At 35.3% G+C, this 13,169-nt stretch overlaps 1 protein-coding gene across 3 annotated transcripts in view; it reads right to left on the reverse strand.

The window, feature by feature from the left end:
- Positions 1-2,760: 2,760 nt before the first annotated feature.
- LOC131060775 (uncharacterized) overlaps positions 2,761-13,169 on the reverse strand; it is a 64,948-nt gene continuing 54,539 nt past the window's right edge. For 2 of the 3 annotated variants that reach the window (XM_057994165.2, XM_057994162.2), the window contains exons 5-8: positions 4,339-4,459; positions 3,816-3,863; positions 3,462-3,556; positions 2,761-3,322 (exon numbers count right to left, since the gene is read on the reverse strand). In XM_057994165.2, the coding sequence (XP_057850148.1) occupies positions 3,221-3,322; positions 3,462-3,556; positions 3,816-3,863; positions 4,339-4,459 (366 nt within the window). In that variant the 3' untranslated portion in view covers positions 2,761-3,220. The remainder of the gene's footprint in view (positions 3,323-3,461; positions 3,557-3,815; positions 3,864-4,338; positions 4,460-13,169) is intronic. The other variant, XM_057994164.2, reaches the window with a different exon arrangement.

The raw sequence follows: 13,169 nt of genomic DNA on the forward strand, positions 1-13,169 counted from the left end.
GTTTTGAAAGGCCCCAAACCCTTATACAACAAAGTAGCCAACATGCAACTAGAATGAGTACCATAAAATATGGGACAAACCAAATAAACCATCAAAACAAAATAGAGGCCTAATTACAACCCAATGGCCAAGCACAACAACCAAAAAGAAACAAGGATCTTAGGCATTCAAACTAGACAATGCCAAAACCAACACTATTCAATCACACAACCTTCACTCTAGTATGAGATTGTAAGAAAATATTGGGAAGACCTTTCTTCCGTCTTTGTACAAATTTCTAGGAATATTACCTTCTATTTCCTCAAAACAATGAGAAGGAAGGGAGATTCTTTAATAGAAGGCTCATTTATGAGCACAGTAGGAGCAAAGGAATGCCAAGCCAAAATATCTAAACCTATATTACGCTTGTATGTTACTAATCAATTATTATTTATTTAAACACACCCTCATAAATAATGTTTTGCTTAATATTGACTATCAATGTTATCCACAAAAACACTTTTTTTGGTTAGATGGTAAATGCGAGTCTTGGAAAAGGCCCAAACCCCTGTGCAAAGACCAATAAAGACTTGACAAGAAAACCCATCAAAAAAGAAGAAGCTTTAAATGAAGACTAACAAAAGATTTTGACAACATTAAGATTGAAACCAAGTAGCAAAGGCACTAAACTAACAACAAAAAATCAATAGGATGATAATATAATGCACATTGTTGTGATTAAATTGTATTTGTTTGGACAAAAAAGTCTCTTGATAATTCAATATATGACCTTCATGAGTTTTAATAGGAAGTTTGGATCCCCCAAGATCACGAGTGCTTTGACTTCCATTTGCAACACCTTTCACAATTTTTGTTGCAAATATCCTTCATATTCAATCTCATGTAAACTTTTGAAACCAATCAAAATCTTTCATTATATTATCCAAGTGTGTGCAACATTTCATAATTATAGAATGATCAATATTATGGCAAGGATTGCACAATCCTACACTCTTCCCTGAAAATGAAATATAAGCATTTAAGAAAAAAAAAAAGATTTTAGAATTATAGAATTAGTATCTTAGCTTTCTAATTCTTGCTTTTTCTTTTGCCCCTAGATCTCATCATATCTTCATCTTCTATATAGAATTTCAAATATATATTATGAGTCATTCAAAACACAAAGCTTGTGGCTTACATATTTACGCTCATTTATTCAAATTTCAAACACTCTTTCTAACAGCTCATTTTCTAAATTTAATGTCGTTGAAGGTTTTTGTACTCAAATTTCTATTTTAAAAACTTTTATATACTAAAGTCTCTTCAATTTAAACTTTATTTGTATGATACTTAGATGAATATTCAATCTTTCTTTTAATGGAACTCATACATTTTTCTTTTAAATTTTATTATAAAATTAGTTTTATAACACTTTGTGCCATTCAATTGAAACTCTCCTTTTTTTCACTTTAAAAATATTTTCTAAAAGAATCCAACAAAACTTTGAGGGACAATGTTACATGCTTTCAAAAGTAGGCCTACAAAAAAACAAGAGATCCATTACAAGCCAAAATCCAGATTTATATGAAAATGAAATTAAAGCAAAACTAAAATATCAAAAAAAAATAGTGATTGCACATATTTTGTAATTAAATTCACCTAAAATGGAAAGATCTATTATCTACATAAATGCTCTAAGATATAATCTTAAAAGCGTACTTTATTCTCTATTCATCTTTGTTTTGGACTCTTCCCTTTAAGACTTTGACGGTGTGCATTTATACCACCCTAAAAAAAAATTTAATATTGTAAATAAAAATATAGAGTAGAAATATTCATTAAAAAGAAAAATGTACTTATGAAAAACACTTCATACAATGAAAGGGGTTCATTGAAGGAGCAGAAATCTAAAATAGGCCACCAATCCTACGAATCTTTAAATAGATGAAGTCCCCAATGCAATCGGTGGTTCTATAGACAACTTGGTCTTGTGGATGTAATTAGAATCATTTTATTTCATAGCCTATTGTAAAAGGCCATCAATTCTTCCAATACATGATTGTCATAAAAGCACTGCATGTGGCTTTGCCACCACAAAACCTCCACAGGCTACTGCAAGGGTTATCTTGTTTGCTACATGTCGTAATGTGTTACTAACATAACACATGGCTTACTCTTAACCGCCCAGACCCTTAATCTATGTCAATATATATTTTCCCTACAGCAGGGGTTTGTGTTTGGGCTTCCATTTTTTTGGATGCATTCCTCATTGGACTGTGATCTATTGTACTGTAATATTTTAAACATCACTGGTACTTGGCATTAACTTAAAAGAAGTGGGAGCTAAAGTCTTTTTTTAAGTCGAAGGAGAGGATCACAACAATAAAGGTGAAGAACTATCTAAGAAAAAAACATTATCTATTTATCTATCATCATATGTGATTTAGTAGAACCTTTCTACTAATGTCCTCTAATTTATCCATTATTACCATAAAAGAGCAATATCAGGTTGGCTAATACCCTGTTAAAATGTGCTTTGTGCTGGTCCAAAAGGGTATTTCGTACCATGTTGCCTCTTAATTTTATGGTACAGGCAGATAAAAGTCAACTGATTTAATGATGTGATATATAAATAATTCCGTAGCAAATGCACTAATTATATTAAGCATCAAATAGAACATTGGGCAAGTATTTTCTCTTTCTTCCCTAATTTGCAGCATACAAACTATATAGTAGAACGTTGTTATCCATTAGTAAGCAACCAATAGGAGAAGAGAGGCGTGTCCAAATTGAAGTTGTTTATTGAAGTAAACTTTCTGTTTGGCAATTAAACCCAACAGGAAAATGTTTCCAATCTGTATGACAAAGTTGCACGATTAACTATGGAATAATTTCTGTTACTCAAATTCAATTCGCGAGACTTCACTCTATAAACAAGGGTTTAAAACAAGAAAAGATTAAAGATTTTAAGCAATCTTAGCTGGATCTTGGAACTAGTTAGTGGGATATATTAGCAGGTGAAAGCACAGATCTATCCAGAAAAAAATCAGGATTATCTAACTGAAAAAATATTCAATAAAGAGCATTGGCAAAATCCATATTAACACCCTGCACCATACTCTTCGGAGGGTTTCCTCATGTCAATTTTTCATTTAGCTGCTGGGTAAAAGAACAGTTGTATGTTAGATTTTAATAGGGTGGTCAATCACCATAGTCTGTAATATAGTTGAAATTATGACTTCTATTGGCAAAGTAAGCCATATGATGGCATGTCCTCTATACAGGTAATTTCCTCCATAAGCAACTCTCTTTCTAGCTGAGCACGAGTGGACTTCAAAACAACCTGGAAGGTAATGTGGTTTGCATATTAGGTATGCAAAATAGTATCATGGTAGATCAAATGAGATATCTATCTGATTAACAAAATCAACTGAATGCCAACCAACAAAAAATCTATTATGGGAATGGAAATCCATTTTTACATTGAAGTCCATGTAAGAAGCACGCGTCGCAAGCCATTTTGCATCCATCACTTCAAATGCAACACAGTAAAGCAAATCAAATGCCCACTCATCTCCTGCAAGTACAAATTAATCAATCAAATGTTGATCTTAAGTTGCAGAGTTTGTCAAATTTCCAGTCACCTATAACAGCACGATGTCACTGAAACAATTTCAACTTAAAACTAGAGCATATTCCATGTATACCAAACACAACTACTCTAATATTCTGTTATACTGTGGCGGCTATGTCAGTAAAGTCGTCTGCTTAAGTACAATCTCGCTACTTAAAAATAACTGCATAACAATCCAATGTAGATTTTTTTGAAGACAGACCTGATAGAATCTTCAAGAATACTAATCCTGCTGTAGTACTAGGCCTTGCTGCAAATGATATAGATCTGTTAATCCGGTTGGGACGAGTCTTGTAGAATTCAAAATAATAATACAACGTTCATAAAAGATGATATGTGACATGGCTACTACTGTATGCTGACATTTAACGTTGCAATAGACCACAAACACCATCATATGGCAATGGGTCTCAAAGATACAAATCTTAAAAATAAGTCCATTGTTCCACGGCCGTTGGGGACGGGGAGACAGGGGGACAGGCTTCGAGGACGGGGGACAAAGGGAAAAAGTTTCGGGGACGGGTTTCTGGGACGGGGTGACTTGGGCTTGGGGGGGGGGCGAAACGCGTTTCCGTGGAACACTGAAAATAACATTTTAGAAGCAAATTCAGAACATATCAATCGGAATCAATATATAAGCATTACACAAAAGTAACGAGACATTCATGCTTGTTTATTCAAATATTACCACGAAGGAAATGCAGTTGATCAAGAAGAATACACACCAGATTGAAGATCTAGCATTTGAATAAGCATGAATGTTATGTTTACACCAGCTATAGCAAATGGGTATTCCCATGCAGATCTATCACCTGCCTGCTTTTGAAGCAGACGCTGAAATGATCTCTGCAAAATATGATTGTAGAGAATTTTATGTCGTGTTTGAGGATTCCAATGAAAAATTATTCTACCTTCATTGTTCTATATATAATATTCAACATAGAAGAAATGCTGGCAGGTAGAGCTGAAAACCATTAACTGAGCAGTTCAAACTTAGAATCATGAAACATTAAGTTAAAACTTAAAACCATAAACTATGCACTTAAAACTCTAAACCATACTATGCAGTTAAATCAAAAAATTATAACGAGAACTAAAGATTCTAAGACTAAACATATCAACAACAATAGCCCTATATGCCTGTTTATTCGATATCTTTATAAGTTGGAGACACATCACATTAACATATGCAGGATTCAATGTTCTCAAATCATTTTGAGAGAATCCAAAACCAAAACCTCTGAGGCAAGAACAAACAAATTGAAAGTTATAGTTCTCAAGGATAAGAACATAACATTTTAATTTTGCACGAAGTTTTTAAAACATGGGGATGCAGGGAAAACATCCTTGGAACATCTGAAAATCTTCAGAGAACTTAATAGTGGAAGGATCAGAGGCAGGCAGGGGCAGAGACATGTATTGAACATTCAGAAACCAAGAATTTAACTATTTAATGACTAATCATCGTATTATTATTTATTTGCATACAATTACAATCCTAAATGCACCATATCTTACTTCCAGTTTCACAATCTCTTTATTTAATATAAATTGATGAAATTCAAAATGGAAGAAAAATTAAAAAGAGAATGAATCATCACATCGCCTTTAAGAATTGATAATTATAATACTACATCAATTGAAGTGACAATTAAATTTCCTCCTAGACCTAAAGCATTGCCAGAATTAACAAGAATGTTTTCCAGTGCACTAACCTGTCCAAATTCGTGCACTACATATTATGTTGGATTGCTAGAAATCGGGCATTGCTTTAGCAATTTATTGGACTTCATTGGCTTTCCCAGTCCTTATGCAATTTATTATTTGAAGCATTTGACCCAACATGTAGTATTGTATCAATTTTCTTTTCAAATTTATCTGAAAAAAATATCTCCAAAGGTGTTTGTCTCTCTCTATTTACCATATTCACTTTTTTTGTCACTTATATGGATTGATTATTTTTTGCATCATAGTGAAGATCACTTAGTTATATTGAGAGAAAGGGGGTGAATCGGTATAGCAATAATTGTTTACTTTTTCAAAACTTAATCAACCACAGCAGTAGTATTTCAAAACTTTATCATCCATAGCATTAACACACATGCAAGATCGAGCAATAAGAAACACAAAACGAACACACAATTTACATGGAAACCCTTGTGAGAGAAAACCATAGCAAAATATTGCTTGCATAAAACCTTCTTACAAATTTTCGTACAGATCAACTCACAAGAGACAACAATCCCTTGTTGATGATTCATAGGCACCAACCCACTGAAGACACCAATCCCAAACACTGAGCACCAACCCAACAAGAGACAAGCAAAAATATATTTTTATTTTTATTTTTAAAAACCTTAACATGGGCTCCACATAAAGAGGGGTTGGTCCATAACATCAACATTTATTGACAGTAAATAATCTCCAAAAGAAGGTGCCAAACAACCAAGGGTCGACCTAGGCAAAGAGGCCTAAAAATATATTTTAATTTATTTTTTATTCTCCAAGACAAGAACCAAAGACTGGGAGGTTGGCCCAAAATATTATTTAATTATTTCCCTTCATGCAAGGTTGCCAACCAACATCAACAAACTCCATCCTCAATGATCTTAATGACACCACTTATTCTTTGACTTCCTTTGACATCAATGACAACAAATTCTAACAATCTCCCAAATGTCATTGATGGCAACCCTATAAAGAAATAAATTGTTAATGCAACAAAATCATGCATCTCCTGCTAAAAGAAATGCTCCCCCTTACTCTACTCCTCCCCATTTGACATCAATGATCAATGACAAAGGTTTTCTAGGGTCAAAAGATAAGATAATGAATAGCTTCTCCTAAAGAACTTAGTGACTGGATGAGAGTGATATCACTCCCAATTTCCCCCTCGATTACTCAAAGGTCTCTTTTGGAAGGGGCTTCATGAAAATGTCCGTAATTTGTTCCTTCGTAGTGATGTACTCGAACTTCACTTGTTGATCAACCACCTGCTCTCTTAAGAAATGATATTTAATTGGAATGTGCTTTGTCCCTAAGTGCATAGTTGGATTCTTCGACATGTTGATTGCGCTTGTATTGTCACAAAATATGTAGATGGGATGCTCATACTCAACCTTAACATCCTCCAAAATCTGTTTCATCCATAGAACCTGTGTGCAACAAGCTGCGGCTGCAATATATTCCACCTCTATTGTAGATAAAGAAAATGAAGCTTATTTCTTACTCAACCAAGATACAAGATTGTTACCAAGGAAAAATGCTCCCCCACTAGTGTTTTTTCTATCATCAACACTGCTGACCCAATCCGCATCCATATATGTTGTAAGGGTGAAATCTTCACCTGTCGGATACCACAACCCAAAATCCATAGTGCCCTTTAGATATTTGAATATTCTTTTGACCACTTGCACATGAGTTTCCTTTGGTGTTGCCTGAAAGTGTGCCACCAATCCTAATGCTTGCATAATGTCAAGTCTTATAACTATCATATAATAAACTTCCAATCATGTACCTGTATAGAGTTTGGTTGGCCTCAGAAGATTCATCATCCTTAATTTGCATCTTGTAAAAATGGGAGTGCTCACTAGATTGCAGTCTTCCATCCTGAATTTCTTCAACATCTCCTTCATATACTTGGATTGTGAAATAAATATTCCTCTATCTAATTTGGAAATTTTCAACCCAAGGAAGAAGGACAACTCACCAAGCATTGTCATTTCGAACTCCTTCATATTTGTGGCAAATTCTTGGCACATCTTGTCACTACTACCTCCAAAAATAATATCATCCACATAAACTACAACAATCAACAAATTATCTCCTTCATTCTTGACATAAAGATTTCTATCCGCAATTCCCCTTTTGAAGCCTTGCTCTTTAAGGTACCTGTGTAGACTTGAGTACCAAGCCCTAGGGACTTGTTTTAGTCCATAAAGTGCCTTATATAGCCTGCAAACATAGTCCTCATTCTCTGATAGGAGAAATCGTTCCGGTTGTTCAACATAAACTTCTTCCTCCAAGTTTCCATTTCGGAAGGTTGTTTTCATATCCATTTAGTAGACTTTGAAGTTCTTAAAATTGGCAAGGGCTAAAAACATCCTTATTGCCTCCATATGGGAAACATGGGCAAAGGTTTCTTCAAAATTGATTCCTTCAACTTCAGCATATCCTTTGCATACAAGCCTTGATTTGTTCCTTACGACTTGGCCATCCTCATTCAATTTATTTCTAAAAACCCATTTAGTGCCAATGGCAATCTTGTCCTTAGGTCTTGGGAAAAGTTCCCAAGTTTCATTCTTCTCGATTTGATTAAATTCCTCTTCGCTGGCATTTATCCAATGCTTGTCTTCACTTGATTCTATAAATTCCTTTGGTTCTATTTTCGAGAGCAAGCACAGATTTGCATGTTTAGACGTGCTAGTAAATCTCCTCGTTGTCTAAATCTCTGTATCTTTGTCCCCAATGATAAAGTCTTCTGGGTAAATTTGACTGGGGTCTTGAATAGTGATCTTGGTGGTGTCTTTGAGTCCCTTTCCTCATTGTCTCTTTCTCAGTTTCTTCCTCTATTTCCTCTTCTTTGCAATCTTCCTCATTTTGAGGAACATCTTCTTGAACTTCTTCATAGTGTCTTCCTTCATCAACTTTAGCATTTACCCTATCAACAACCTAGTGCGGCCTCTTGTTATAGCATTTGAACGCTTTACTTTTTGTGGAGCTGCTAAGGTATATTCCTTCATTAGCTTTAGAATCAAATTTTCCTAGATCTTCTTCATCTCTCCTTATATAACATGTGCTTCCAAATACCTTGAAATACTTCATTGTTGCAGACCTACCTTTCCATAACTCATATGGTGTTTTTCTATCATTTACTGAGCTCTGATCTGAGGACAATTCAAAATGTAGATTACTATGTTAACCACATCTCTCCAAAAAGTTTTAGATAACTTTGACTCATTTAGCATGGCTCTAGCCATTTCTTGGACTGTTTTGTTCGTTCTTTCCACACCCCTCATTTTGTTGTGGAGTTCTTGCCATTGAAAATTGTCTTTTTATCCCATGCTTGTCATAAAAGCCTTCAATTTCATTTGAGGTGAATTATCCTCCTCTATTTGATCTAATAAGACATTTGGTCTCCAAACCTCAATTTCATTTGAGGTGAATTTTCCTCCTCTATTTGATCTAAGACATTTGGTCTCCAAACCTGATTCGTTCTCCACTAAGACTTTGAATGCCTTACACTTGTCAAGGGCTTCAGATTTTTCTTTTAAAAATGTGACCCAAGTCATTCTAGAGTAGTCATCAATTAATAACATTAAATACCTTTCTCCTTGCACGCTTCTTGTTTTGGTTGGACCACAAAGAATTGTACGTATAGGCTCCAACGATTTGATGCATAGTGTTCCTTTGATTTAAAACTCACTCTAGTCTGCTTCCTGTTGATGCGTGTTTTGTGACACTCTCCAACACAAAATAAAATATCAAGTATTCTATCCTCTCTTGAACAAGGAAACCTCAAATGCTTTAAAATGTGATCAATTAAGGCAACCCCAAGGTTTACAAATGTTATATCTAGACAATGCAATGGATAGACTCAATGAAATGATGTGATTTGTTGTTCCCACAAAGGGACCTACACTTTTCACTTCTACAAACCAACTAGAACTTGAATACTAAACTGACTTAAACTTCAAATAAAAGATAACAAGGATAAGGTTAGAGAATCTAAGCTAAACACCTAAGGACAATAATTATAATGGATAGTGCTTAGATAGGCAAATTCCTTGTGGAACTACTTTCTACTTAACCAAAGATAGCTCACAATGCCATAGAAAGAGTGCAATCTTATAAGGTAGTGATATATTTTCATATTACAAACATCCATCCAAATACCCAATGTTGGCATGATCCAAATGAATATCCACAATTGAACTATTGCCAAAATTAGTTTCAGACTAACCATACACTGCAATTTGCAATCAACAAACTACAAATGGTATGAACCAAGGAATTCATCAAATATCTTCACATTTCTCCTGTACAATTAATGAACTTTAACTTAAACTTGAGAAATAGAAACCACTCAAAATGTTGAAACAACACACAGAGATCAACAAGATCTTCAATGAAAATTATGTATTTATTTCAAAATAGTCTTGGCAACAATTTTTGATCTCCTCCTCCTCCTGCTCCTACTATTAACTATTAAACTTCACAAATGAAAAGGTCAAGCCTTATATAGACTTTGAATTACAAAATGAATGGCCCAGATTGATTTTGAATCGATGGACAAGATAATTCAATGAAACCCTAAGTGGAGGTAGTTACAAGTACCACCTCTTTACATTTAATATCCTCCAATGAGAAATTACAAGTCCTTAAATGCACATCCTTTTAGGGAAAGAACCAATGAGAAAAATGAGTTGTAATATCTCATTAAATATAATTCCACATGCCAACTTGTTGATGAGTCAGGTTCAATGAATCCGGACATGCTGCCTTGTCATTATTTGATTGGTTGAGGTGAGTAGGTGCCACCTTAGCTTGCATTTGTTGTAAACTTTCATCCTTCATCACAAAGAAGTCTTTGCATCCCTTCATCACAGAGAAGTCCTTGCATCTCTAGCAGTATCTCTTCATTATCAACATCATCCTTCTTCATTCAAGGCAATCTCCACCAAATGAGTTTCTAGCTTTAAATAACTCTTCTAAAACTATCTGCTTGCAATGTCCTCGGCTTGCATGCTCCTTGGAGTGTTCTTCTTCATTGATACCCTTGACCTTGATCTCGTTGTCATTGTAGAGCCTCCCATCATAGAGAAATCCTTCTTTGTGATCTTCTTGAACATGTTGTTCTTGTCTTCCTTTGCCTTGTTGAGTTCTTTCATCCTACTCCATTCGTTTCCATCATCTTCCTTGATGTATTTATCTTGTCTTCTTCGAGTTATAGTTGTAACTTGTATCATTCCCCACCACTCCATGTAATCACTCCTACAAGAGAAAAGAAGTTTCTTGTGCCATCCTAGGTTAGTAAAATGCAAGGAGATTATGATAATCAAATGAAAGTTCAACCTTGCATTCTTAATTTATTTTGAAGAACTCTAAAAGAAAATTCATGATAATCATTGTTCAACAATTGTGATACCAACTGCACCTTACAGTAACATTGATAATTTCACCAAATTTGTTTCACAAAACCTTCTTAAATCAGGAAACAACTTTGTCAAACCTTGGAATTTTCTGGAAATGAGGGTCAAGAACTCAACATTGCCTAAGTTGAAAGGAAACTTTAATCATATCTGTATGTAAATTTGCAAACCCTTCTCCAGAAATCTTCTCCTCTCAACCTCCACTATCGCTTTAACCCTCAATCACTTGCTTGAAGTCTGATTTTAGGCACTTGAACTTACCCCACTCATCTGAAATTCCTTCTTCCTCTTTGGAATTCACTGCAACATTTTCTTCTCATGGTATTCACTTGCTCTTCTTATGAATGGTTCTGATCTGGGATTGTGTGAATAAGGATTCTTTGCTCTTGCTTTATATCCATTCAATGTAGCTATTTCCTACTCTTGACATGGGGTCAGCTGGGTTTGAATTTACCTTTCATTTCTCAACCTTCAAATTGATCTCAGCCTCAAGTCGGCCCCATTGCATCTGATTTTCACTTGCTTAACATGTTTTGAAGGGATTTTTTTAATGTCAAATCAAGTCGGCCTTCTTTCATGTTAGGTCAGCCCTATTCATCCCCTTTTGCCAAAAAACCCTCACTTATTTATACATGGTGGATTTTTTACCTTGATGTGGATTCCCAAGTGGGTTTAGAGGGTGGTCAAGGACTGTCCAGCACAAATCTGACCTTGACAAGGACTGTCCAACCCAAATTCGACTTGTACAAGGACTGCTGAGTGCATTTAAGGGGTGGACAAGGACTATGTGGCGCATGTCAAGGCTGACCAAGGACTTGTGAGTGCAAATTAGACCAATCCATGGATTTCTAAGCACATTCACTCCTAACCAAGGATTTTGTAGCAGATTCCCAAGTTGGACAAGGACTGGTGGGTGCATTCTCATGTTGATAAGGACTCTTGGGCGCGAATCTCATGTTAATAAGGACTCTTGGGCGCGAATCTCATGTTAATAAGGACTCTTGGGCGCGAATCTCATGTGTTCAAGGATTTTGTGGTGCAAACTCATGATGGTCAAGGATTGGTGAGCGCATTTTGAAGGTGTTCAATGACAAGTGAGGGCATATCCAAGTTAGAGAGGGACTAGTGAGCGAGTTTGCAAGATGAGCATAGAATTCCAAGCGGATATGAGGCATTGACAAGGATTTTTCATAAAATCCGGGGGGGAATTCAATCTTGATAGGGATTTTCCATGTTTCATCCTTGGATTTCTCATTTTAGGAGTTCCATATTTCAACTTAAGATTTTAAATCTCAACTTAGGAATTCCTCATTTCAAGCATGTATTTTACATTTCAATTTTGGATTTCCACATTTCAAACATGGATTTTTGAGTGGAAAATCGACCTCCTTGTGGATTTTTCAATTGTAATGCAACCCAGACATGGCTTGTGAAAGGGAAAATCAATTTAATCTTGGATTTAAAATGAAATCTCAATTTATCCAAGGATTTTGAAGTTATTCTTAAAATCTTCCCTTATGTTCTTTCTTGTCAAGGTCGGAACTCTAACCTTGACAAGGAATTTTCCTCTTCTTGATTTTGGATTTTTCATCATTTTTCCTTAATACTTTTCCTTGACAAACTTAAATTCCATGTTTTATCAAGCACATCTTCCTTAGGATTTTGCACTCAATTCCAAATCTTGACCTACCCATTCTAGACTTGACAAACAAAACCCTTCTCATTCTAAGGCTAGAGACTATGAAATCATTGCCAAACTAAAGCTAGACAAAGCGAAAAAAACACTAAGCTACCAAGCAAAAAGAGGGGGTCCCCATTTGCAATGGGGTGTGTGTGTTTACAACACAACACTTCCCAAGTTGACATTGCTTACAAGTGATGTTTGCAGGCTTTGAAATTCTTGGCATGGTTCTCACGGCTTCCTTACGATTGAACTTGACAAGATTGTCAAAGTTTAGGTGCCCTATTCTCCTGTGCCATAACCAGCTCTCGGCCCCATGTTACATTTTTGGCTTCTGATTTCATTGAGGATTTAGGGATTATTAGATGTTCTATATGCATCTGCTATAAATTTCCCATCCTTCTTGATGTCACATCCTCTAGGATGAAATGTGAGAGTGCACCCTTGGTCACACAATTGACTCACACTGAGGAGATTATGCTTCAACCCTTTAACATATAGGACATTCTCAGTTTTTTTTCCATTGTCTTGACTAAGAGTCCCTTTTCCTTTTATATTTGCCTTCGTGTTGTCTCCAAATTTCACTGTCCCTTCATTCACTTGTTCAAGAGTAAGAAATTTACTCTTGTCACCTATCATGTGTCTTGAACAACTGCTATCAACATACCATTTATCTCATTTGTTTCATGTGTGTAGAGCTATTTGAACAAACATGGATTTTTCT

The sequence above is a fragment of the Cryptomeria japonica genome, chromosome 10 (assembly GCF_030272615.1).
Source record: "Cryptomeria japonica chromosome 10, Sugi_1.0, whole genome shotgun sequence".
NCBI lineage: Eukaryota > Viridiplantae > Streptophyta > Pinopsida > Cupressales > Cupressaceae > Cryptomeria > Cryptomeria japonica.